Source organism: Micromys minutus (assembly GCF_963924665.1).
Source record: "Micromys minutus genome assembly, chromosome: 4".
Lineage (NCBI taxonomy): Eukaryota > Metazoa > Chordata > Mammalia > Rodentia > Muridae > Micromys > Micromys minutus.
Window position 1 is genome coordinate 40,038,704 of NC_137973.1, and position 23,356 is coordinate 40,062,059.

At 40.4% G+C, this 23,356-nt stretch overlaps 2 protein-coding genes across 2 annotated transcripts; one reads left to right on the top strand and one right to left on the bottom strand.

The window, feature by feature from the left end:
* Positions 1-1,905: 1,905 nt before the first annotated feature.
* ATP5PB (ATP synthase peripheral stalk-membrane subunit b) lies at positions 1,906-13,987 on the bottom strand. The gene is made up of 7 exons (XM_080915369.1): positions 13,862-13,987; positions 13,560-13,596; positions 10,113-10,258; positions 8,330-8,493; positions 6,171-6,296; positions 2,797-2,976; positions 1,906-2,229 (listed from the first exon to the last, which is right to left on the bottom strand). The coding sequence occupies exons 1-7, from the start codon at positions 13,899-13,901 to the stop codon at positions 2,152-2,154; spliced, it is 771 nt and encodes a 256-aa protein (XP_080771495.1). The 5' UTR covers positions 13,902-13,987; the 3' UTR covers positions 1,906-2,151.
* Positions 13,988-14,137: 150 nt separating this feature from the next.
* WDR77 (WD repeat domain 77) lies at positions 14,138-22,748 on the top strand. The gene is made up of 10 exons (XM_080916068.1): positions 14,138-14,403; positions 14,658-14,843; positions 16,314-16,455; positions 16,705-16,754; positions 19,369-19,439; positions 19,563-19,617; positions 20,056-20,127; positions 20,697-20,805; positions 21,262-21,330; positions 22,028-22,748. The coding sequence occupies exons 1-10, from the start codon at positions 14,289-14,291 to the stop codon at positions 22,185-22,187; spliced, it is 1,029 nt and encodes a 342-aa protein (XP_080772194.1). The 5' UTR covers positions 14,138-14,288; the 3' UTR covers positions 22,188-22,748.
* The last annotated feature ends 608 nt before the right edge of the window (positions 22,749-23,356 follow it).

Genomic DNA, 23,356 nt, shown 5'->3' on the forward strand with positions numbered 1-23,356 from the left:
ATGGGCTAGAGCCAGAGTATGGAGGATTTTAGATTTAACCCTGTATGCAGTCATTAGGCTTCACTGAGTGAAGACGAGACTGCACTCACAGAATCCTAGATGGTATATATGTATTACTCACTAGGTATAGCCTCCAGATGCAACCAAGAGTTGGATGTGGTGGTGTATCTATGAATCTCATTCTCAGGAGGCTGAGACAGGAGGATTTCCAAGCTTGAGGGCCTGGGATACACAATAGACCTTTTGGAGGAGAGGGGGTGGATTTGAGAAACATGAGCTAAATGAGGTTGCCACCAGCGTAAACAGCATACTATTCTAGAGTGAACTTTCCAGGGAGGTGTACGGTCTGAAATTGTGGCCAAAGCTACAGTATCATAAACTGTTTTATCATTTTCAAGTCCTGTATGCTGCTGTATAAGATGTATGTGAGTTCTTTATGTGGAGGACACTTTGCTGGAGTCACCTGAACCTGCACAGATTCTAAGTAAAACCCAAATGCTTCCATGTTAAATTGTTGAAATATGGGGAAATTTTATACTTTATTTATTTAATCCTGGCATCCTGATTAAGTTTGTGATATAGCAAGGAAGCCATCTGTATACATGTGATAGATTTGTGGGCCTGCACTATCAAAGGTAGAACATGCAGTGCAATTCCTAGAATGGGATTTAGAAGAGGAACCCCAGTAATTAGGAGTAAAACAGACAGACAGTCGAACTGGCTAAGGAAACTGAAAAAGTGATAGGTGAAATAGCACAGCTATTTGAGGCCAGAGGAGGATGGAGAAAGAGATGTGGTCAAGTGTCAGATATCACTTAGAGGTCAAACATAAGGACTGGAGAAAACAGACTGGATTTGGAATTAAGACAGAATCTTGACAGTTAGGGCATCACTGTGTGTATTAGGAGGTCTTTGCATAACATGGACTTTTCTAGATACCACTGTATAATTCACTATGACATTCATGAGCCCCTAAACTAGATTAAATTTATCCCTTTTTGTATTGCTCATCAATAATTTTTAGAAAGCCTTTGCTTTAGTCTGTGTACGGTTATGCTCATCTGAGTATAGGTGCTCATAAAGTCAGAGGCATTAGCTACTCTGGAGTAGTTTACATGAGGTAAACTGCCCAATGAGAGTGGGGACAAATGAATCCTCTGCAGGATCAACACGTGCTATTAATCACTAGGCCATTCCCCAGCCTCACCATCTGTTTTAACATCAGGAATGCTTACATCGTTCAATGTTTCAATTATTTATCCTTAAATCCTACTGTCACCTTCTAGTCTAGAGTCCAACAAAAATTACCAGCAAATGATCTCTGAACTATGAATCTTGGTTCACATTTTCAGTTCTCTTACTCAATCTGAAAATTTGTTTACTATTGACCCTTCCTACATAAAGTGTTCCACCTTGCTAACTCTATTGACTCCAAAATCCCTTTTCTCTTCCATTCCTGTTGAACCTCCTTGAACACTGGTAATCTTCTTTACTCAGTACTGTGTTTTCTCCTGGTATATCTCATAAACAAGGTGTTAATTAGTTCCGTGACATTTAAGACATTTTTACCATATATGTACATACATATGAGGTTGTCTGTTCATGTGTGGAGGCCAGAAGACAACCTTTGGTGTCTATTTTGCCTTGCTTCTTGTTTGCTGCTGTGTATACCAATCTGGTCTACAAGCTTCTGGAAATTTTGTCTCTCATCTTCTGGGATGACAGATACCTGTTACCACACCCAGCTTTTACACAGTTCTGGGCCTTTGCAGTTAGATCTTCACAAATACTTGGCAAGAACCCTTTACTGACTAAGTTATCGCCAGCTGCCAAATATATTTTATTTTAAATCATATAATACTTACTCATAATAAAGAAGTGCTATTTCAGAGTATGAAACTTACAAACTGTTTCAAACATTTTATTGCAAGACCTTTTAACTAATTACAAGTTCAAACTATAACTTGGTAACTTCAGTTGGGCAGCAAGTTGCTGCAAATTGCTTATTCAAATGTGATTAGACAACTCTGGATAGAGAGCAAGGATTAGAAATACCTTACTGGCCAATAGAGTTAGGCCACTAAGTGGACCTTGATCATTTCTTAGGAAAGGTAAATCTCTCTCTGGCTATTACAACTGAGACAGACACATTCACATAATTGGCTGAGCTTTAGCCTTCTTAGCAAGCAGCTTTAGATCTTCGATGCACTTGGCAATGGTCTCCTTTTCCTACAACAAGAAAAAGAACTTTAGTTAGTTCTCTCAAGAACATAGAAGGGTGACATAACTCTAAGGTACTTTCTATTAAATCAGAATGTCAAGATTATTGCTTAATGTAGAAAGCTTACTAAAAGAGTTCACAAGAAAAATTAATTATAGTACATAGGGCAGATGCAATTTGTTGTAGAAATAAATCCTTGGAGCTAAAATTTCCTGGTCTACAGCTTTTATGAGTAAAACCTACAAAAAAATTTAAGGCCAGAAAGGTTTATAACCACTTTTACCTTTTAGTTTGGGTAATCATAGCTCCTTGAAAAAGACCACTAACACTAGTAATACAGAAATATTAATAATGAAAATAACGGGCTGGAGAGATGGTTCAGGAGCACTCACTATGCTTCCAGAGGACCTGAGTTTGGTTCTCAGCACCCACATCAGGTGGTTGACTGCTGTCTGTAACTCCAGTTCCAGAGGATTTGAGGCTCCTGGCCTCCAAAGGTACCTGCATTCTGTGTGTATGTGCACGTGGCTAGAGTCCCGGCCCAGCCATAGAAGATACAAAAGGTCATCATATACCTGCTGCACAGAGATGCTCTGCACCACATGCTTCTCCACCCAGTCCATCATGTGCTCTTCCTCCTTGCGTCGCATCATGTTCTGTACAGAAATATGGTAGTCCAGGCGATTCTTCACCTCCTTATATGCTCTATGTAGCCGTTCCCGGTAAGTGACCTCCAAGGCCAGGGCAATGTTGTTCTGGGGGTGAGGAAGAGAATCAAGAAATAGTTTACATTTAATTAAGAAATACTGTTACATACATGAAAGAATACTTGTCTTCTGTGGACTTTGCCAGCTAACATACCCCATTTCTCCATTGTACGTTTATGTGAAATTCCTTTAATATGTAAGTAGGAAAACAGCACATGACAAATATTTTTATGCGTGGGACCACTGTTTTCTGTATTTTTCTATATTCTTTCCCACAAATATTTAACAAACACAACAGATATACACCACTTTCCTTACACTATATACTACCCACCTCAATTATAAAGTTTACTGGAGTCCACTACACTTATGTTCCAGATTCACCTAACCAAGTTCTGCTAATACACTAGGCTGTTTCCAATCGTTTCTACTTCAAATAGTTCTCTTTTACACTCTCTCTGTGATCTTAACCTTATGTTTGAATGGTAGCTCATACTTACTATGTTCTAAACATTTCTGTTCTTGTGCCAATTTTGTTAAGTTTCATAATACACCTTGTGGGTATTTTACAAAGATAAACTGAGGCAGAATTTGAACCTGTCCAAGGTTACAGAGCGAATCAACTGTAAAGCTAAGATCTAAAGGCAGGCAACCAGGCTACAAAGGTCACAGTCTAAAGGACTTGTTCCTCTCCTCTGCCTATAGCAACTTTCTGTAGGTCACCTCAGGTCAAATCCTTCCAGAAACACCAATACCTGACATATGACCCATGATTTGGCTATGTTCTTCCTTCTATTCCCATATACCTATTCTAGCGTTAGCTATGTTGGCATTCTGACTCCCTTAATTATAGAAAACAACTTCTTGGGTAAGGGCCCCTTGCAATTGTTTTAGCCTCCGCCTAGATCACTATTTCCCCAGGAACTGACATAACTTGATTATTATTAATTTCAGGTACCTGCTCAAATATCTCATCAAACATCTTTTCCAACTGCCCTATAAAAGAGAAATTCCTCAAGCTCCTGCACTGTCATTTGTTTTTCTGTCATCCTAAGCACTACCTTAATATTCACATCTACTCAACCATGTCTCATCCTCCAATGCCTGGCTATAAAGTATAAATGGACGTTTCCAGCGCATGGGGAGGAAGATACATTAGTGCCAAACATTCTTCAGGGCTGATTAATCTGAGGCCTATAGCAGAGATTTTCTTGTTTTACTGTAACTTGCTTACCTAATGTTTATACCAATTTATTTTTGTATGTTGTTTTGACTGCATGTATGTAAGTGTACCATGTACATGTGTGTACCCTGCAGAGGCCCAAAGAAAGCACTGGATCCCCTGGAACTGGGGTTGCAGATGTAAGTCATCATGTGGGTGTTGTGAACCTGGCTTCTCAGCAAGAGAATTGCTCTTAACTTCTGAGCCACCTCTCCAGCCCCTCTACCAGTGTATTTGAAGAATGTCTTAATTTGTAACTTCCTTTGTTCTATTACTAAACTGGTACTATATTGGAACACAGTACTTGGGGACCTGAATCAGTGTTCTTGGGTAACCTGTATTTAGCTCCAGAATAAACTTTATTCCCTTTGAGGGGAGAGCTGTATTTTTGTGTAGACAAAGATAAACACTAAGAAGACATCAACTTTGTTTCTTGGTCTTATTTTCTTCATCTTGATCAGAGCATGTCGATAAGGACATAACAAGTATATGGATCAGAGCAATCCTTCCTTCTCAGCCTCCTGGGTGGTTGGTTACAGGTATGAACTATTACACCAAGCTCAGCTTTAGCATTTTCTGAGATTTTAAAACTGAATTCACACGCTCAATGAATCCTGTTAATAAGAAGAGACTTGACTCTACAGGGTTCGGAATGGGTCAGAAAACCTACTGAGTGATGCACAGGGTAATAAATCCTCATTGAGAATCACTGGCCTAGCTATTTATTATTAGTATTTCAGATACTATATATCTCAGTATCTGTTTTCATTACATGCATCCTTCCCTTAAAAAATTAAAAAAAAAAATGGTTTGCCTACATGTATGTCTATGTGTAATGTGCATGCATTTCTGGCAGAAATCAGAAAAGGGTATTTGGTTCCCTGGAACTGGAGTTATATTGATGGTTGTGAGCCACTATGAGGATGCCAAGAACTGAATCTGAGTTTTCTGAATGAGCAACAAATGCTTTTAACAGCTATGTCTTTAGCCCCAGTGATGTGCTTATATAAGACATATCATATTTTTAAAATTATTTATCTATTTTTTGCGGATTTCTGTGTCTACCTTACCTTTAAATATTAGGCACAAAATACTGGGCTCAAAGAAAATAAAATATCCAACATATGTGTTTAATTTTAGAATCTAAACGCCCTGGGTATGATTAAAAGCTCTACTTTCTAGATATGCTTTTTGAACAAATGTTAAGGATCGGATTATCTAACAGCAATTGTTTAGAGAACGTATTTCACCCTTGGCCTCTTTTAGACAGTGTGTGCCTTCTTAAAAACCAGCCCTAGTTTACTGTATGGATACAAGTGTGTTTTTTAATAGCTTATACTGTTTTTGATCTTAGAACAATCTGAAGCATTTTTTTCACTTAGCAGTTCTTAAATATCAACTGTAACTGCCAACTTCTAGTCAAATCTCTTTTATACATAAAATAAAGCCCATTTTAATTATTCTGCAAAATATTCTGGCTTTTGGGGTAGTGTCTGGGCTTTCTTGAGCTACATCCCAGACACTGATTTTTGTTGTCTTTTTTAAAGATTTACTTATTGATTTATTTTCTCTCTGTATTTTCAATGTTTAGTTCTGCATGGGATGGCAGAATTCTGGTATTATCATTTCTTTGGTTTATCACGAGGTTTTCTGTTTTGTAAATATTCATCCTTCTTCACTTGCCTCAAGGCAATTTAATAATGTATGAGAGGTTGCAATAAAGAGCTGAGAGCCAATAGCTAAGGCAGGAATACTAGGGTGGAATTTCTGGGAAGAGGACTGATGCAGGAAGAAGAAAGCTCATGTGGAAGAATCAAGAGCAGACATGGAGGGAACAGTCACCGACTGAAGTAGAGCAGAGAAAGGCAGAGCTAGCCACATGACAGGTGGTAGCTTAGTCAGGTTGAGTTAGATGAGCTATCTGGGAGGCTACCCCAGCAAAAGGCATAAGCTATAAGAAGCCTCAGTGTCTGGTCTCTATACCTGGCAGGTCTGAGAAAGTCCTGCTATAGAAACCTACCCTCTGAACATCGAAGAGATAGTGGCGCTTCTGAACCAGTGCCTGCTGTGCCTTCTCCATGTCGATTGCATCCTGGATTTGTTTCATGCTCAACTTCTTTACTTCTTCTAGTTGAGCAATTTTTTCCTGTAATCATATCAAAATGTCAATAGAAGCACTAATGCTACCAAAAAGTCATTTTTATGCCCCTCAGCTTTTTTCTTTAATTTTTAAATTGGATATTTTATGTATTTACATTTCAAGTGTTATCCCTTTTCCTTCCTACCCCATCCCATCTCCCCTTGCTTTCATGAAGCTCCCTGTTTTACTCCTTATCTATGAAAATTACTATAATGAAAAACACTCAGAGGGAAACACACAAAGCTTTAGAAGTTATATATCATTGAATGAAAAAGACCAAGGAAGGTCAACTCAAACTAAATATGTATTAAAAGCTATATTAAAATCCATTTGAACAGAAGTACACTACATAGATAATACTGCTCTCAGAAGCCAGAGGTTACTAAACCAAAATCCCTGTGATAGGAATAATAAACTGAGTTGTTGGTCAAGGAGTCTCCAAGTGCTCAACAGTCCATTTCCATTGCTCTTGACTGAGCACCAAAACTCGATGATTAAAACCCTGCTGCTGAAATGACCACATGTTGGTTGTAGGACAGAGAAATCTAGCTTTCAAAATGCCTGAAGGTTCTAAGTAGAGAGAGGAAGAAAAGTGATCAACAGTTTTTCCTAGATCTGAACTCCACAAAATCTGAACTTCGCAGGGGAGATAAGTATAGTCTTATGACTATTATGGGGTAATCAACCATTTTCTGGTTGAATTTGACTCTACTCCACAGGAAGAAATGCATGCATGGTTCTGGAAATCTACTTGAAATTGCACACGGCTGAGAGAACATAACACACTTATTTATTTTGCTAAGCGAATACAGTGCCAAAGTGCTTTCTGCACATTATGTTATACCCACAGAGTACTGCTACTCTCAGCCTTCATTAGAGAAGTCTGTTTCTAGCAGGTAGATGAGACTCATTAACCAGTCAAAGTGCCAAGAAACACGATGGTACCGAGCCCTAAATGTAACATCTATATCACCTCCTCCAAGGCTCAGGGAACATCAAGAAGAAATGGAATGAATCAAACAGCTGGTGGATATGGAGGAACACTGCAAAATGTTGTTTTCTGGACATGACCTGGTGGTCACTGCACAAATGAATTCACAGTGGCTGTGGTTATTTTACATGTACAAGATCGAGCTTTTCACATTCAATCATGGATGGGGCAGGAAGTCATGAGGTCCCACCCTTCACTTTGAGAAGTTAATGGTTGTTGAGTGAGTCATTTTCTTCAGTGATATAGCCACGGCTAAGTTGCCCATGCTTCTATAAACAAACCCCACCTATGCTCATGCAAGCAACACAATCAAAACCCAGTCAACAAAAACAGAAACTCGAAAGTAGGAACAGGATTTGTTGGGAAGAAAGGTTCAACAGAAATAGGAGGGGAGAAAGGATAATCAAGAATGAATCTGACTAAAGTACACGAATGAAACTGTCAGAAGCAGAATGTGTCCACAAATTCAAAGTACCAGGCCATGAAGAGCTACATGGACATCCTGCCTCAAAAGGTCAAAATAAAATCCTATCACTTAGGAGATGAACATTAGGAGACTCAAGAATTCAAGGCCAGCCTTGATTTTACAGAAGTTTGTCATCCTGTGCTACATAGGAGCCCTCACCAGGGTCCCAACACCACCACCCAATCAAGCAAACAAACACAAATGGGAGCATAGGTTTTTTTTTTTTTTTTAATTCCAAATAAATAGTTGTGTTTTACTTTATCCCAGTTGATACTCAATATGAAGCATGTTCTAAAAGAATTTATTCTTAGAAAATTTTATATAGGCATTTTTTTATATTCAAAGAGGCTATAATGAAATATATTTTGGTTTTTAGAAATGAGAAAAAAAACTAAGGAAAATCTGAAGAATTTAATACATTTGAATTCTATCTCAAAGTATTAACTAACTGCAACATGACTACAGCCATGTAACTATATTTACGGGTATACCTTTCCCTCTAACATTCATATAAATAATAATTAGATAACTGGGATGTTTCTGCTATAGTCTAAAGTAGGAAGTAAAGTTTATGATTCTTACCTCATTAAGTTTGTCAATAAATTCTCCAATAGAGGCACCATATTTCTTAATCACATAGACAATCAACCCTACTACTGATATGGTAGAGAAGGTCTCTGGAGTTATCACATATATTTCTTTGGATAGACAATACAAGCTAAGCCCAGTTCCAAGCACGTAGGGTCCTAGAATAACAAAGAGTTATTTTTATATTTCATATCATGCCCACTGCACTTTTGGTTATTTCAAGGCAAAGTTAAAAATGATAATCAGATTATACAGATTAAGCAGTATGTAGAGCTGAAAGAAGATCTGGATTGAAGGAAATCTGTATCATGACTCCTAAACCTATCAGAAACAGAAATCAGTGTAATCTCTGAACTTTGTTTCCTCAAAGGGGAAACAGTACCTTCTTCCCAGGGCTGATAAAACAGAAATAATGCAAATGTGAAGCACTGAGCACACAGGAACGTTCTACAAAGACACAGAAAGCTGCTCTCTATGGTTATCACCCCACCAACATATACTTGTGATTGAATGGATACGAGGGACAGGACAAACATCTGCCCATTCTTTGCCTATGTTTACATAAAAGATTCAAAAAAACCAAGCAAAAAGGAATCATCAAAAAATATACACAGAAAAATAATTAAGTTGTCAGAATTTTGGGAATTAGGACACAAATAATTTTTTTTTCTAGATTTTTATTTAAAGGTTGAAATTTTTGATGATTTAGTGGTTACAAGCATTTGTGGTTCTTGTAGAGGGCCCACGAATGAACTAGCATCCACATGGCAACTTACAACCTTTGTAACTCCAGCTCCAGGAGACTCAATACCCTCTTCTGGCCTCTAAGAGCACTACATAAAAGTGGTCCACATATACAGGCAAAACATTCACATATATCAAATATAAAATTTTAAAGTTGGTATTTACACTATCGCATAGAGTGGACCTTTGCTTTTCCAAAGCGTGGAACTAAAGTGGCCTTCTAGACAGTCTTGCTATGTAGCCCTGGTTGGCAGTCAACTTCCTGTGGTGATCCTTTTGTCAGTTTTCAGTTAACAATTGCCACACTGACTGGATTTTGAGGGCCCACTGTATTAACATTTTAATGATTTATATGACCTGAAGACACACATTTTCCTCAATTTCAGATAAGAAATGCTATTTTAGGGCAGTCTAGAGTTTTAAAACAAAATTTGGGTTTCCAGTGTTGCATGCAAGAAAGGCATAGAGACAAATAAAACTAAACTAACTCAGCCAAGAGACCTAAGTTCCAATCAGTTCAGCCATAGTGGGGGCAAGGCACTCTTACAAACCACTTTTCTATGTATTCTTGATAACAAGTTTTCATGGGAATGTCCAAGTATTAAATAGTGAACATGAAATCAGCCATTATATCCCTTTCTCTAAGAACAATCGATGAGATGTTCCTACTTGTTCTTAAGATATGTGTGCATGATACTCTATCTGGAACAGTAGTCTCTATTGCTTTATTTTGATTTATACCTCCCTTTATTATCTGACAGAGTAGTACAAGTACTAATTTTTAAAATTCTTTATTAATGTTCCACAATATCAGACACTTAACTTTGTCCATTATTGTATAGCTAGAACAATGCTTGGTAGTAAATCAAATAAATTAGCACAGTTAGCATATCAATAATTAGAAACAAAGCTATAAAACTAAACAACATATTCATCTCAAGTTTATATAGAATCACTGTAAATTCTTCTGGGAAAAGAACTGACTTGATTTTAGTAGCATCAAATGTATTAGTAAAGACCTGGCAATGCTTACCTGTTACACCAGTCTTAGGGTAAAGGAACTGGAAAAACTCCTCAGGAATCAGCCCAAGACGTACTTTTCCTCCATATTCAGGAAGAGGTGGTAGAGGAGCAAGGCGAGGCTGTCCTGTGTGGAAGACCCTTGTTGCCTGTAATGCCCTACAAGCAACCAGTATACAAACTTAAAACCAATTTTTCAAAGAATACAAAACACAGGAACAATTAACAAAAACAATGAATGGGGATAAGACTGAGGTGTTTCCTACTGCCACAATGAAAGGGAACAGACTAGAAATAGGAAGGTCCAGGGAAATGACTTAAAAGACACTTGAAACTTCTACTGGAATCTTTGCCTAAGTTTATGGATTATTTACCTAGGACATGATATGCCAATCCAGAGCAATGAAACAGGAGAGAGAAGACTACAGCCAGGTACCCACTTAAAATGCTAGGCTGACCACTGGGCTTGAGTAAACAATTTCAAAGTTTTAAAAAATTTCAGGGTTAAAAGTTTTTTAAAAATTCGATTATTTTTTTGTATTGTATTATATTTGTATGCAGGTATCACACGTGAAGGTCAGAGGACAACTTGCAGGAGTTATTTCTCTTCTACCACCACATGGGTCTGGACCAGAACTCAGACATACCTGTTAGGTTAGTGGAAGGTATCTTAACCTGCTAAGCCACCTCACCAGCCCCTAGAACTTAAGTTTGTGTAATCTCAGATTTCTTTATGTAAGAAATAAAACATTACTTTACAGGCCCTTGTGAAGACTTAATTTATGTAACGTTTAGAATGGTGCTTGCCATACAGTAGGGTTCCACATGAGTAGTCACCTAAATGCCAACTCTACTATAAGCAACCGGATATTAAGAACCTTGACTCAAAATATTCCCTTTAATGGAGGATTGCTCATCTCTATGTAAAACAGGCCTTCTCAGTCTGCAGTAATTCTAATTATGGCTAATCTTTGGAACCTCAACCTATTTGCTATTTTTCTGGTCTAAGGTTAACACTCATATACATACATCTCGGGAAGGGGGATGATGAGCTCTAGATTCCACATAGCATTTTAAAACTATGTTTTTCTTTTTTTTTAAACTATTAGATCTTGTTATTGCCACTTTTAGGTTTGAATTGAACTATTATATCAGCATAATAGACTTGTATATTATTTGTATTAAAGCAGTCTATGGCACATCTTTTTTTTTTTTTTTTTTTTTAAGTAATTACAGCATGTTGATGTCTTATTAAACTTCTGATAAAATCTTTGTGTCATTCACACCTGCAGCCAAACTTAGTCTCCTAAGGTTCTGAGGGTGACTCTTCTCCAATTTCTATTTCACATCTCCTTTACTCTCTACATCTCTATACTCCATGCACTTTAAGAGCTTAACAAGATTTTACGATATTTATTTATTCATTCATTCATTGCAGTGCTAGGAATTAAACCTAGCACCTTATACATCAGGCAGGCAAACATTCTATCACAGAGCTACTCCCTCAGTCCTATGTCCTCCTTTTGAGTATTACTTTATGCTTCTAAAACATCAAGCTTTGAAACTGAAGAACCACGGTAGAAATCCTTTCATTTAAATTAGTGTTTTCAGCTTCAACCTAACATCTGGACTGCATAATTCTTTGCTGCAGATACTCTCCTGTGCCTGGTTAGAAGTATCCCTGTAGCTGCTGAATGGTAGCAACCAAAACCGTTTTCAGACACTGTCAAATGTCACCTGGAAAATCAGCTGAAAACTTAATCCTACTGGTTCAAATCATACCATGAGAGAATTTTTAGAACTTTTTGCCAAGGCCACCTCAGTTGAAGTCTTTTCATCTTCTTAAAACTATTTTAACATCCCCGAACCTGATAGCTCTTCTTGTCAAACATTCCTTAAATGTAGCACCTTCATATTACTGCCAATGCTTCTAAACTGTGATCTGACTTGAAAACTCTTCAGCAGGCTCTCTTCTGTCTGCAGAAAACAACATAGCACAGCTGACCCAGTTCCTGCAAATTTCGTATCTTCATCTTTCTTTAGTGTATTCACATGTACTCACATGACTATTCACATCTCTCCAGAACAAGCTGAATGACAACCAAAGAGATTAGGGCTGAAAGACAGAACCAGAATTTGGTTCCCAGAACCTATGCTGGGTTGCTCACAACCACCTGTGCTCCAGATCTTATACTTCTTTTCTGCCTCTTCAAGCACATGAGCACACACACACATTAAGTAAATTAAAAAAAAAAGTTTTATTTTCTTTGGAGCAATAGCAGGGCTGGCATGAATGGTACATAAAGCTAAAAGTGGAAGGATGAGAAAGACCCAAGACATAGATGGGGTTAATTCAGGTCAAGTTTTCCTGCTTTTGTTATGTTTAGACTGTATTTCAATAGGGATATGAGCTCTGAAGGTTTTAAATGGGAACTGTCATTATTTCTCTGCTACATTGAGAATGGGCTGTACGAGGATAAAAACAGATGTTAAGACTAAAAGCTTAATGAAATTGTCCATTTCAAACTGTTGGCAACTGCTCACACCATAATAGTGAAAGTATTCAGTCAAGACATCTCACAATATCAGAGTCTTACTGAGGGATCAAAGAATGGCGTGTGACAGAGAAATGAAGGTTGCTCCTGTATCTTTTTCATGTAATTAACTTATTGTATCATGATTTTTGTTTTGGCAATGCTGAGGATCACTCAAAGATGTACATTGTATGGATTTATTTTCCTCTCTCTGATTAGTTAAAAGCGGTCAATTATGGTCTCACACAAAACATTTATTGCACACACAAAACATTTTATAGTTATTAAACTTTGAAGGCTTCGTGATTACAGTTAGGAGTAAAAGCACATACCCTGGCATGTTTTAGGAAAAGTGTAACAGTGCCAGTGCCAACATTTCTAAGCACACACACTGTACTAGGTCTTCTGAATTAAGCCTCACATACCTTATAACCGATATGCCTCTAAGTGAGGTGTCACAGCTAAGTTGGGAAACCAGATGTCTACAGCTCTACCTCTGGGGCCTGTAAACTGCTACTATGCAGCCGTCTCTAGGACTATGGTTGTTGTGAGCTCCAAGAAAATACGTTATCCACTGCCCCATTATGTGAGCATTAAGAAACATTTAGGAAGCTATAAAAGATCTTGGAGTCCTTATAAGGTTAATAAAAGATGGAAATCTGGAAGACACCTAAAACAACATGTTTTATTTTGCTATATTTAACTAGATCTGCCCTTGGATGTAATCTAGTAACTTAGTTGTGTGTCGCTGAAGGTCACCATGAGGAGTGAGACTCAGCCTCTTTGGTTTGTCAAAGGAATAGGATCACGTTCAAGGCAACTAGAAGAACAAACGTCTGAATGGGGATGTAAGTGGAGAAAAAACAGTAATTTCTGGCTTAACGCTAAGAAATGTAAAGAGGAAAACAAAACGTGGTGACACTTACCCTGGACTCAGGACGGCCGCGTTCTTCAGACACGGGGCTGCAAACACACAAGACGTAGGTTAGCAAAGTCAAAGAGAGATCCAGTTTCTACATTCCTCGGTCTCGGCGAGTCGCAATCACTACGGCCCCTACATCACTCTCAGAGGTCCCCGGGAGATCCCACACTGTCAGGGAGCTCTCCTGATCGCTCGTCTTAGCTCAGGCCCAAACATTGCAGTCCTTTTTTAACGCACTTTCCGCCTTCCTGACCTAGCTTCTCCCCAGTCATCCCGATATGCCAGCTTACGGTTTACATCTCTCACCCGCTGTGGCGGCGGCAGAAAGTACCACCCGGGACAGCATTGTCCGCGAAGATCCAGAAGGCGGTCTCCCGTGTCCCTGTGACCCCGACCCGGGACTGTCAGGGGCAGGAACAAGATGGCCGCTTACATATCTCGCGAGAAGAGATCAGCACACTTTCTCTCGGAAGTGCGCCGATGTTTTCCCCGCCCCCCTATCGCGAGAAGAGGAAAGAAGTCGGAGGGTGGGGGTTGGGGTGTCTGAAAATCCTGTTGAGGTTACTGCTGGCGGAAAAGCGAGCTGGAGGTGTAGGCGCAATTCTCGCGAGATGTAGAGCGTATTCCCTTAGAGAGGGGCGGATACGCAGACGTACACCACGTGTGGTGGTCCTCCAGCGCCGAGTCAGGGTCTCGCCTAGTTTGGGTCTGGGTTAGATTTGGAATCGTGGAGATGCGGAAGGAAACCCCTCCTCCGCTCGTGCCCCCGGCGGCCCGCGAGTGGAACCTGCCTCCCAATGCGCCCGCCTGCATGGAACGGCAGTTGGAGGCTGCACGGTACCGGTCTGGTGAGCCGAGATCCCGGGCCTGGAAGCCCCCATTACCCAGTCACGGGCACCCTCTCCCGGTATTGACCCTCCCAAGTGTTCCCAGCGCCGTGTGCCCTCCCAATCCATACCTCACGTCCGGGCCCTGCCCCAGCTCAACTCCACAAACCGGGACTCAGATCCGGACTTGTCCCGCCGCGGGTTCTGTGTGATTACCACAGAAACAAGCCGAGCCTTCCATCTGACACCTTGCAACTTTGCTCTCCCCACTGTAGATGGTTCCCTTCTGCTCGGAGCCTCCAGCCTGAGTGGTCGCTGCTGGGCAGGTTCTCTGTGGTTTTTCAAGGATCCTAATGCAGCCCCCAACGAAGGTTTCTGCTCTGCTGGCGTCCAGACTGAGGCTGGAGTAGCGGACCTCACTTGGGTGGGAGACAAAGGTATCCTAGTGGCTTCTGATTCAGGTGAGTTCCCCCCCCCCCCGGAATTGAAGAGTTGGGTATAGGTTAGGACGGGATAGGGTATTTTTCTTTGTCTCTAAGGTTCTAAACTGCCAGGTGGTCAATGACCAATTTACACACTCTGGGCCCCCAGCCAGCCTAGACCATAGAGAATGTTGGTCTAAGAGGTGGTGCTGAAGACAATCGGTGTTCTCTTTTTATTTAGAGGCAGAGTTTCGATATATTGTCCTGGCTGCCCAGAAGTAGACCAGGTTGGCCTTGAACTCACGGTTTTCCTGCCTGTGCTGCAGTTAAAAACATGTGCCACCATGCCTGGTCTCCTATTTTCTTTTGCTGTTGTATGTGTGCTGTGAATGGAACCACCCTGCTAGGCAGCTGCTCTATCACTGGACTGTCCTTATTTCCAGTTTGAGTGTCAGGCTGAGCAACATAGGCTTTAGCATTTAAAAAGAAAAGAAGATGACGTTGGGAAGGGATGTAGGGTAAATGATGGACAAATTAGGGATGAATATAGTCAAACTATTATTGTATGTGAGTATGAAATTCTCAATTAAACATTAAAGAAAATTAGAATTTATAAATTGATGGGAGGTGGGTGAAGGCGCTGCCTTTAATCCCAACAGAAACAGGCAGAGCTCTGAGTTGGAGGCCGGCCTGTTTAACATATCCAGTCCCAGGTGAGCCAAAGGTACGAAGGGAAACCCTGTCTCAAAGATTAAAAGATTTATTTTGGGTCTGGAGAGATGATTCAGTGAATGTAATTGTTGACTGCTCTTCCAGAGGACTCAAGTTGACACCCAGAATCCATATTCCACCAACTATCTGAAACTAGTTTTGGGGAGCCAGTGTCCTCTTTTGGTCTCCATGGGCACTGCATGCACTTGGTGAATAGACGTACATGAAAGCAAAAAAAAAAAAAAAAAAAAACAACAACAACAACAAAAAAAACGCCTGTACACTTAAAATATCTCTGTCACATGTACATTCGTAAGTTGTTAGATAGAGCATGGAAATTGAAAAGTAGCTCACAATCATTTGTAATTGGATTAGATGTCCTCTTCTAGTGTGTCAGTGACAGTTTGATCATGTACATAATATAAATCTTTAAAAAAATTGCAAGACATTTTATTCAAGCAGTCCAGATATTTACTAGTGTCTGCATAACTGGCAAGAGACATCCTCACTGAACTGTTATATAAGGCTTTATCTTTGTCTTCCTGGGAACTGATTACCTAGTATCTTCTCTCTGAAAACAAAATAATTGATTTTACACTATTTCCATATCTTAAGCAGTTTTCCTCATAGAGGCATCTGGCCTGTTAGGAAAGCAGCAGGGAAGTTAGCTAAGCCCTTTAGTGCTTAGCTATGCTTTTACATGAACAGGTTCTTGTTAGCTCGGTAACAATTCCTGCTTGAGTCCTTGGTACAAGCTAGGCTCCCCTTGCATACAGCTCACTCCACTGTCCCCAACAGGTGCTGTTGAATTGTGGGAGCTAGATGAGAATGAGACACTTATTGTCAGCAAGTTCTGCAAGTATGAGCATGATGACATTGTGTCTACTGTCACTGTCCTGAGCTCTGGCACACAAGCTGTCAGTGGAAGCAAAGACTTCTGGTGAGTCCCTACTTTCATTATTTCTATCTTTAGGCTTCCTGTGGATATCCTTACTATCCTGTTAATTTCATTATATAATGCTTTGGGCTGTTTTTAGTCTAGTGAGCAATGGCATGTTGGTTTCCTAAGAGTTTTGATAGTGTGTTGTAAATAAAACAGCAGGAGTCAAGGAAACAGATGTGGGATGTGTTGAGTATATTATAATGTTGATACTGAAGTCAATATTTCTATTTACCTTTTGCATTGTAGCATCAAAATTTGGGACCTGGCTCAGCAGATGTCACTGAATTCATACCGAGGTATTGAGTCCTGCCTATAATTATCTTTTACTTTCCCTTTGAGATATTTGGACAGCGTTTGGATAATAATAATAGCCAGTCTGGGTTCTTTTGATTGATCTCTCCTTACCTCAAAACTACAGTCAGGTTCCATTATCTGCTTTCTGTCCACTTCTCTGCACTCCTGTTTCCATTGATAGCTTCACAGCATTTTGACTATGGGTGTCTTAGTTCTCTTCTGTTGCTGTGAAGCACCATGATCAAGGTTACTTAAAGGAAAAAACATGAATCTGAGGGTTTGCTTACAGTTTCAGAGGGTTTATGACTCATGGCTAGGAGCATGAGGCAGTAGGCAGAGCCTGGAGCCGGAGCAGTAGATAAGAGTTTACATTCTAATTTACGGGCATGTGGCAGAAATGTAAATATACCAAGACTGGGCATGGTGTGGGCTTTTGAACCATCAAAGCCCATCCCTGGTACACCTTCCCCCATACAGCCATACCTTAAAATTCTTCCTGAATAGTCTACCAGTGGAGGCAAACATGTTAAGTAGAGCCTGTGGGAGTCATTCCCATTAAACTGTAGTGGGTGATAACCTCTGTCCTCTTACCCACAGGGTTCGTCGTCAAGTTCTATGGGTCTCATTTGTTCGGTCCCTTCCTGTCCAGTTCTTACACCTTCACCTGCATGCAGTATTTGACTCTGGGTTGTTCACTGCTTTCTTGTAGCATGCAGATCAAGATCCTACTTACTTGTCAGCATTCAAGCCTTCTTATAACAGTGACCTGTGTACCAGCTTAATCCAGACGTAGTGGAGCCTTGCTCTTCTCAGGATAACACCGGAGACTTGTGTGTGTCGCTATGTGCATGTGTGTGGAGGCCGAGGATCAGCTTTGGAGATGTCTACTTTATTTTTTAAGACTGATTCTCTGACTACAACAGGGAGCCACAAGGATTCACTTGTCTCTGCCTTTGTAGTGCTGGTATTATAAGCAAGTGCCACCATACTTAGCTTTTTTATGAGTTCTGTGGTTGAATTCAGGTCTTCATGCTGGTGTGGAAAGCACTTTACTGATTAAGCCATCTCCTGCCCAAGGCTTTTGAATTTAACTCTTGAATGTTGACCTCTATAAAATGTCTGTTCGGGGCTTTCATCACTTTATCGTCCCTTTGGCTTTTCTTCATTATCAGAACTAAGAGTTGAATTTAGTTTGGTAGTTTTTTTTTAATGAATTTTGAGTTCATAACGATGGACCTAGAGCGAGAGGAGAGTGATGGGTGATTTAGTCCTAAAGGCAGAACCGTTCTGGCTATTCTGCAAGGGCTGGCTAAATGATTTCAGTGATTCCTTTGGTCTCTAGCTAATTGGTGGCATTCATTCATTCACTGGATGTAGACTGTCCAAAAGAATTTGAAGCTGTGTCTTAACCTTACTGTGCATTTAAAAATTGTTAACAAAATTTAAGTGGAGCAGGTGAGATGGATTGGTTGGTAGGTAAAGGTACTTTCTGGATACTGTTTGTGTTTGATTTTTTAAATTCACTTGGTAGTAGAATATAATTGACTCCTGCAGTCTTTCCTCTGACATCCACATCTGTGCTATGGCACATGTGCACACATACATTTAATAAATAAATAGTTTTTAAAAAATTAGGTAGTTGCCGATGTTGACTTTTTAAGCATATCATGTATTGGCATATTTTCTTCTAAGCATGGTTTTTTAAACTAAGTAACCTATTTATAGAAAGAAACTCTTTACAAATAATGACAAAAGCCTTTGTACTATTAGCAGCATTAGATTTCATTTTGTCCAAAATGGTTTACGGCCAGTTGGTTATGTCCTTAGTGGGACAACTGTTTTGTTTTTCAGTTCTCACTGTTAGAAACAGAGACATTTGTGGGATGGCTGAGACAGCTTCATTCCATTCATTGAGTTCTTGGAGGTGCCCCTTTGCTCTTTGACTCTTCTTGTTTTTGAGAGTCTTAGGTTTTCAGGCTCTGAACCTTGGCATGGAAAGACTTGGGCTGGAAGGGAGGAACGAATGAGTTCAGCCTATAGGGCGGGAGTGATGTGTGATGGCAAAGCGTAGGCAAATTTAGTCTTAGGGAAAGCATATTAGAAAACTCAGTGAAAACAGCACCAGAACTTCCAAGTGCTTCATACTTAGAGGTGTGTGTTCTGTTAATATTCTAGAGTTATTAGCCTCTTCCTTCACAACATTATACTGCAAACTCCTTCCCTCTTCTTACTAAGCCTGTAATTGAACATCCTTTTTTTTTCCTTAAATATTTATTTTAATGTAAGTACACTGTAGCTCTTGTCAGACACACCAGAAGAAGACACCAGATTCCATAGATTATATAACAGATGGTTCTGAGCCACCATGTGGTTGCTGGGATTTGAACTCAGGACCTCTGGAAGAACATTCACTGCTCTTAACCGCTGAGCCATCTCTCCAGCCCCTGTAGTTGAACTTCTTTACCAGTTCATTATTTCTGCTAGTTTTTTTACGATTTTATTAGCTTTTACTCTGATTGTTCTAGTTTATAATCTGTCATTTGTTAAATTATCTGATGAAGCCAGCTTCTTTCTCACATTTCCTTTCCTCTGCCATGTTTCTCCTTTACATTACAGCTCATGCGGGACAGGTCACCTGTGTCTCTGCCTCTCCCCACAAAGACTCTGTGTTTCTTTCATGTGGTGAGGTAAGATATAGTGGCTTTTTCTCAACCACAGCTAGCCCTTAATAGGCCCAACTCCCTCATCTGAAGACTGGCGAGTAGATGTTGTTTTTGATTATGAAACCCTTTCTCTACTCCTTTTCCTAGGATAGTAGAATTTTGCTCTGGGATACCCGCTGTCCCAAGCCGGCCTCACAGATGGGTGAGTCTGAGATCCATGGTGAGGAGGAGGTGATAATGGGGGCTCATGTGCAGAAGGCTTTTGCTGCCCAGTCACAGCAGAGCTCTCAAGATGCCCAACCACTGTGACAAAATGACAGCATTTTCTATCTTCACCGGAGAGCAAGGGGGATATGCAGAGTAAGGGCTAGCTTCCGTGTGGGTTGTTTACTCTGCAGACAGATGGACAAAAGGGCTAGGGTTATTATGTTTATGCCTTGTGTTTTTAGTTGTGTACAAGAGATGACAGGAGATGGGTAGATAGATGTAGGTTGTGAGGCTCAGGGGTGAGGACATACATGACTACTCTAGCAGTATTTAAGAAACCCAGGGAAAGTGTTCCCAGGACTTAATGACTTCTTTTGGAAGACAGCTTCTTCTAGGTGGTGACCTTTGTTCTAAATCTCCCTTTTCTTTCCAGGCTGCAATGCCTCTGGCTACCTCCCTACCTCCCTGGCTTGGCATCCTCAGCAGAGTGAAGTCTTTGTTTTTGGTAAGGCAGCATGACATACCAACTCTGGGAAAGGGGAGGATGACAAAGTGCTCCTGTCCACTTAGGCACTTCATGAATTATGCCAGTTTTAGTTAGCATTTTCCTAGTCAGTGGGTTTGCTTCCTCATTGCTCCAGCTCCTTCTGGGAATGGTTAGAAATGAGTGAGCCTTGCAGCTCACTGTTACGTTGTTACGTTCTTCTGTGTTGACTGTATATGGTAAGAGTTTGTAGTTAAAGTAATTACTTTATCCAGTAATTGTCACAGCCACGTGGTTACTGACTGATTCTACATCATGAAGGAAACTGTTGTCTATATCTGAAGAAACTAGGATTCATTCAAATCCAGGTCTGGCTCACATCAAAGTCTGTGGTTTTTGTTATTTATTTCTTCCTCAAGATAGCATCTGTATGAAGTTTGGGCTGTCTTAGAACCTGGAATGTAGACCAGGCTGGCCTTGAACTCAGAGATCCTTCTGCCTCTGCCTCCCACATATTAGGATTAAAGGCATGTGCTACTAAGCTCAAAGCATGAATTCTTAACCACTGTGAAATGCTGTTTCTTCTACAGGTGATGAGAATGGATCTGTCTCCCTTGTGGACACCAAGAATGCAAACTGTACTCTCAGCTCAGCTGTGCACTCCCATTGTGTCACTAGACTGGTATTCTCTCCACACAGGTACTACTTGTTACCAGGAACCTGAAGGGGATGGGTGGGGACAGTGGTGAAGGAGTAGGAATGGAGTGATAGAGGGATGTATCTATTTGGCAAAGCATTAGCTGCTTATTTACATTGGTCTTTAGATGGGGCAGTACTCTATTGATAAGCTTGGTTTTCCTGCATTTGTGTAGTTTGAAAAGACCTAAAATATAATCTTATTCCTGCTCAAAGCCTGGGTAGTTGCTAATGTAGAGAGGGACCCATTGGGCTGGTTGGCTACTGGCATAGTTTCTGTCAGCACTGGCTCTGTTGCATTTCCTTGGAATTGTAATGGTAGTAAGACCTAAACCCAAAGTGGGATCAGGATGCCTTCTTTTCAGGCTCAGTTTACAGTAGGGTTGGAGCTGGCCCTGTTAGATTTTGGTTGTGGAATCTATTGGTTTTATCTTCTTTTCCCTTTGTGTCCTCTCCTAGTGTCCCCTTCCTGGCTTCTCTCAGTGAAGACTGTTCACTTGCTGTGCTGGATTCAAGCTTTTCAGAGGTGTAAGTTTGAAGTAGAATCCTGTGGTCAGTAATTAGGGATCAAGACCAGTGGGCAAGCAGGTCTTTTCTCTCTTCAGGAACATGCATGTAAAATTCTTCCTTTGTCTGGAGAAACTGCTCAGCAGTTTTTTGTTTCTAGCAACCATATCAGTCTGCTCATAGCTGTCAATTACTCCAGATTCAAGGCATATGTACCACATGGAGATATACACTTATACATTATTAAAAATAAGTAATAAGTATAAATACAAGAAAATTCTTTATCTTCGCCTGTAGAGATTCCCCCGCCCACCAAATCCTTTCCGTTTGCAGCTTATGTGTCTGCAAGACTGAGTGCTGGAAGCTGATGTAGGCTGTCTGGCTAGCCTTTCAGCCTCATGTAGGGAACCACTTCTGAGAAGTGGAACCTGCTGTAGAATAAAAGGCACTGTCTGGAAGACCTGGTATATATTTGACCCTTTGCCATAATTTCCTTTAGACTGTGGACATTATTGCTTGTTTTGTCCACCATTTCTTCACCTAAGAAAGTAGACTTGATTGGATAATGTAACATCCACTGGCCTGGTGATGGGGCTGTACAGATGGTGAAATGTTTCAAAAGTGTGTCATGCGTATGTTAGGTTTTGTTTCCATAGTTCCTCCTGGGTTTTCATCTTGTCTCTTACCACCTCCCATTTTTTTCCCTCCTTTGTTCTAGGTTTAGAAGTCGAGCGCACAGAGACTATGTGAGAGATGCTACATGGTCTCCACTCAATCACTCCCTTCTTACCACAGTTGGCTGGGACCATCAGGTCATCCACCATGTTGTGCCGTTAGAGCCTCTCCCAGCCCCTGCACCTGACAGTGTTGCGGAGTAGAATGGATTTCAGAAAACAAAATAAGCCCTCTGTCTGCAAGTGTCTACTTGCTTGCCCCTGCCTTCCATGTATGAGAGCACAGGAGCCTTGTAGAGCATGTTTACTCCCTAGTCCCGTGCAGTAACTAGGCAGATTCTCAGCTTGAGGGAGGCTGCATCCCATAGTAACTCGGAGGAAGAAACTTCCTTTATAAATGGATGTATGTGTGAGTATACCTGTGTGAGTGCAGTGTATAGTTTGGAGTAAAATAATTATCTTTCAGCTTTCCCAAAGCAATGCTCTTTTACTCCCAACCAAGCAACCAGAAGATGTTATGTGTCTGGGAATTGGCTATGTTGTTAGGGATATGGAATGTGGGTATCCCTTAGATTCTTGGGAGTACTTCACACTACTCAGAGGTGTGTAACTTATTTTTATATAGAGTTTAATTCACTATTATGGAATTACTTCCATATACAAAAGTCTAGCCCAGTATACCTTGAGAAGACAACAGTTTTGTACAAATCCCTGTTGAACTGAATCAAATCCATTTTCTGGGTGAATAAATTGGGCCCTTGCTTACTCTTTCCTTCCTTGGTATTGTGTATGAGAGATGAGTGTTTTCCTGTCCTAGATTTCACAGAAAAGATTTAGGGATGATGGAGCACTTAAAAGTGTTTCAGTGATGTAAGAAAATTGACATGGATTGTTACAGAGAGACCTGTCATTTCCCACCTAAAAATACTCTGAGGACTGGTCTGGGTACCTTCCTCTGGAGAGCTGAAGTCCAAATGCTGTCTTTTTGGACTCCAACATCAGGGAAACTGTCAGAAATACTGAAAGGTGAAATAAAAACTTTTATAGATGAATTTTCCTCCCCAGAACTGTTATTTGTTACCTGCTTTGCTTGGGTGAGTCACCAGAGTGTCAGTGTCTTAACTGCCCACTGTGTATTCTACTGTATTCCACTCCGTTAGAGACCATGGATCAGTAACTTACCTTATTGACACTTTCCAACTTTGGTTTAGGGACAGCACATAAAATGAGTACCCAGAAGGAATATGAGCTTCTATTTTATTCCTGCCAGTCATGAGCCTCTGTTGCTAATACCCTTAAGTAAAACACTCAGTTTGCAGTCAGGGTCACCTGGGGTTGGGACTGTGGGAGTAAGGACTAACATGGCTAAGTTG

What these genes read in the sequence shown, in the direction of transcription:
- ATP5PB (XM_080915369.1), bottom strand. Translation starts at nt 13,901, where the DNA reads ATGCTGTCCCGGGTGGTACTTTCTGCCGCCGCCACAGCGG. An exon ending in TTCTGCCGCCGCCACAGCGG is followed by an intron (nt 13,597 to 13,861) that starts GTGAGAGATGTA and finishes GTGTGTTTGCAG; the next exon opens with CCCCGTGTCTGAAGAACGCG. An exon ending in AGAGCATCTCTGTGCAGCAG is followed by an intron (nt 2,230 to 2,796) that starts GTATATGATGAC and finishes TTCTTGTTGTAG; the next exon opens with GAAAAGGAGACCATTGCCAA.
- WDR77 (XM_080916068.1), top strand. Translation starts at nt 14,289, where the DNA reads ATGCGGAAGGAAACCCCTCCTCCGCTCGTGCCCCCGGCGGCCCGCGAG. An exon ending in CAAGCCGGCCTCACAGATGG is followed by an intron (nt 19,618 to 20,055) that starts GTGAGTCTGAGA and finishes TTTTCTTTCCAG; the next exon opens with GCTGCAATGCCTCTGGCTAC. An exon ending in GATTCAAGCTTTTCAGAGGT is followed by an intron (nt 21,331 to 22,027) that starts GTAAGTTTGAAG and finishes CCTTTGTTCTAG; the next exon opens with GTTTAGAAGTCGAGCGCACA.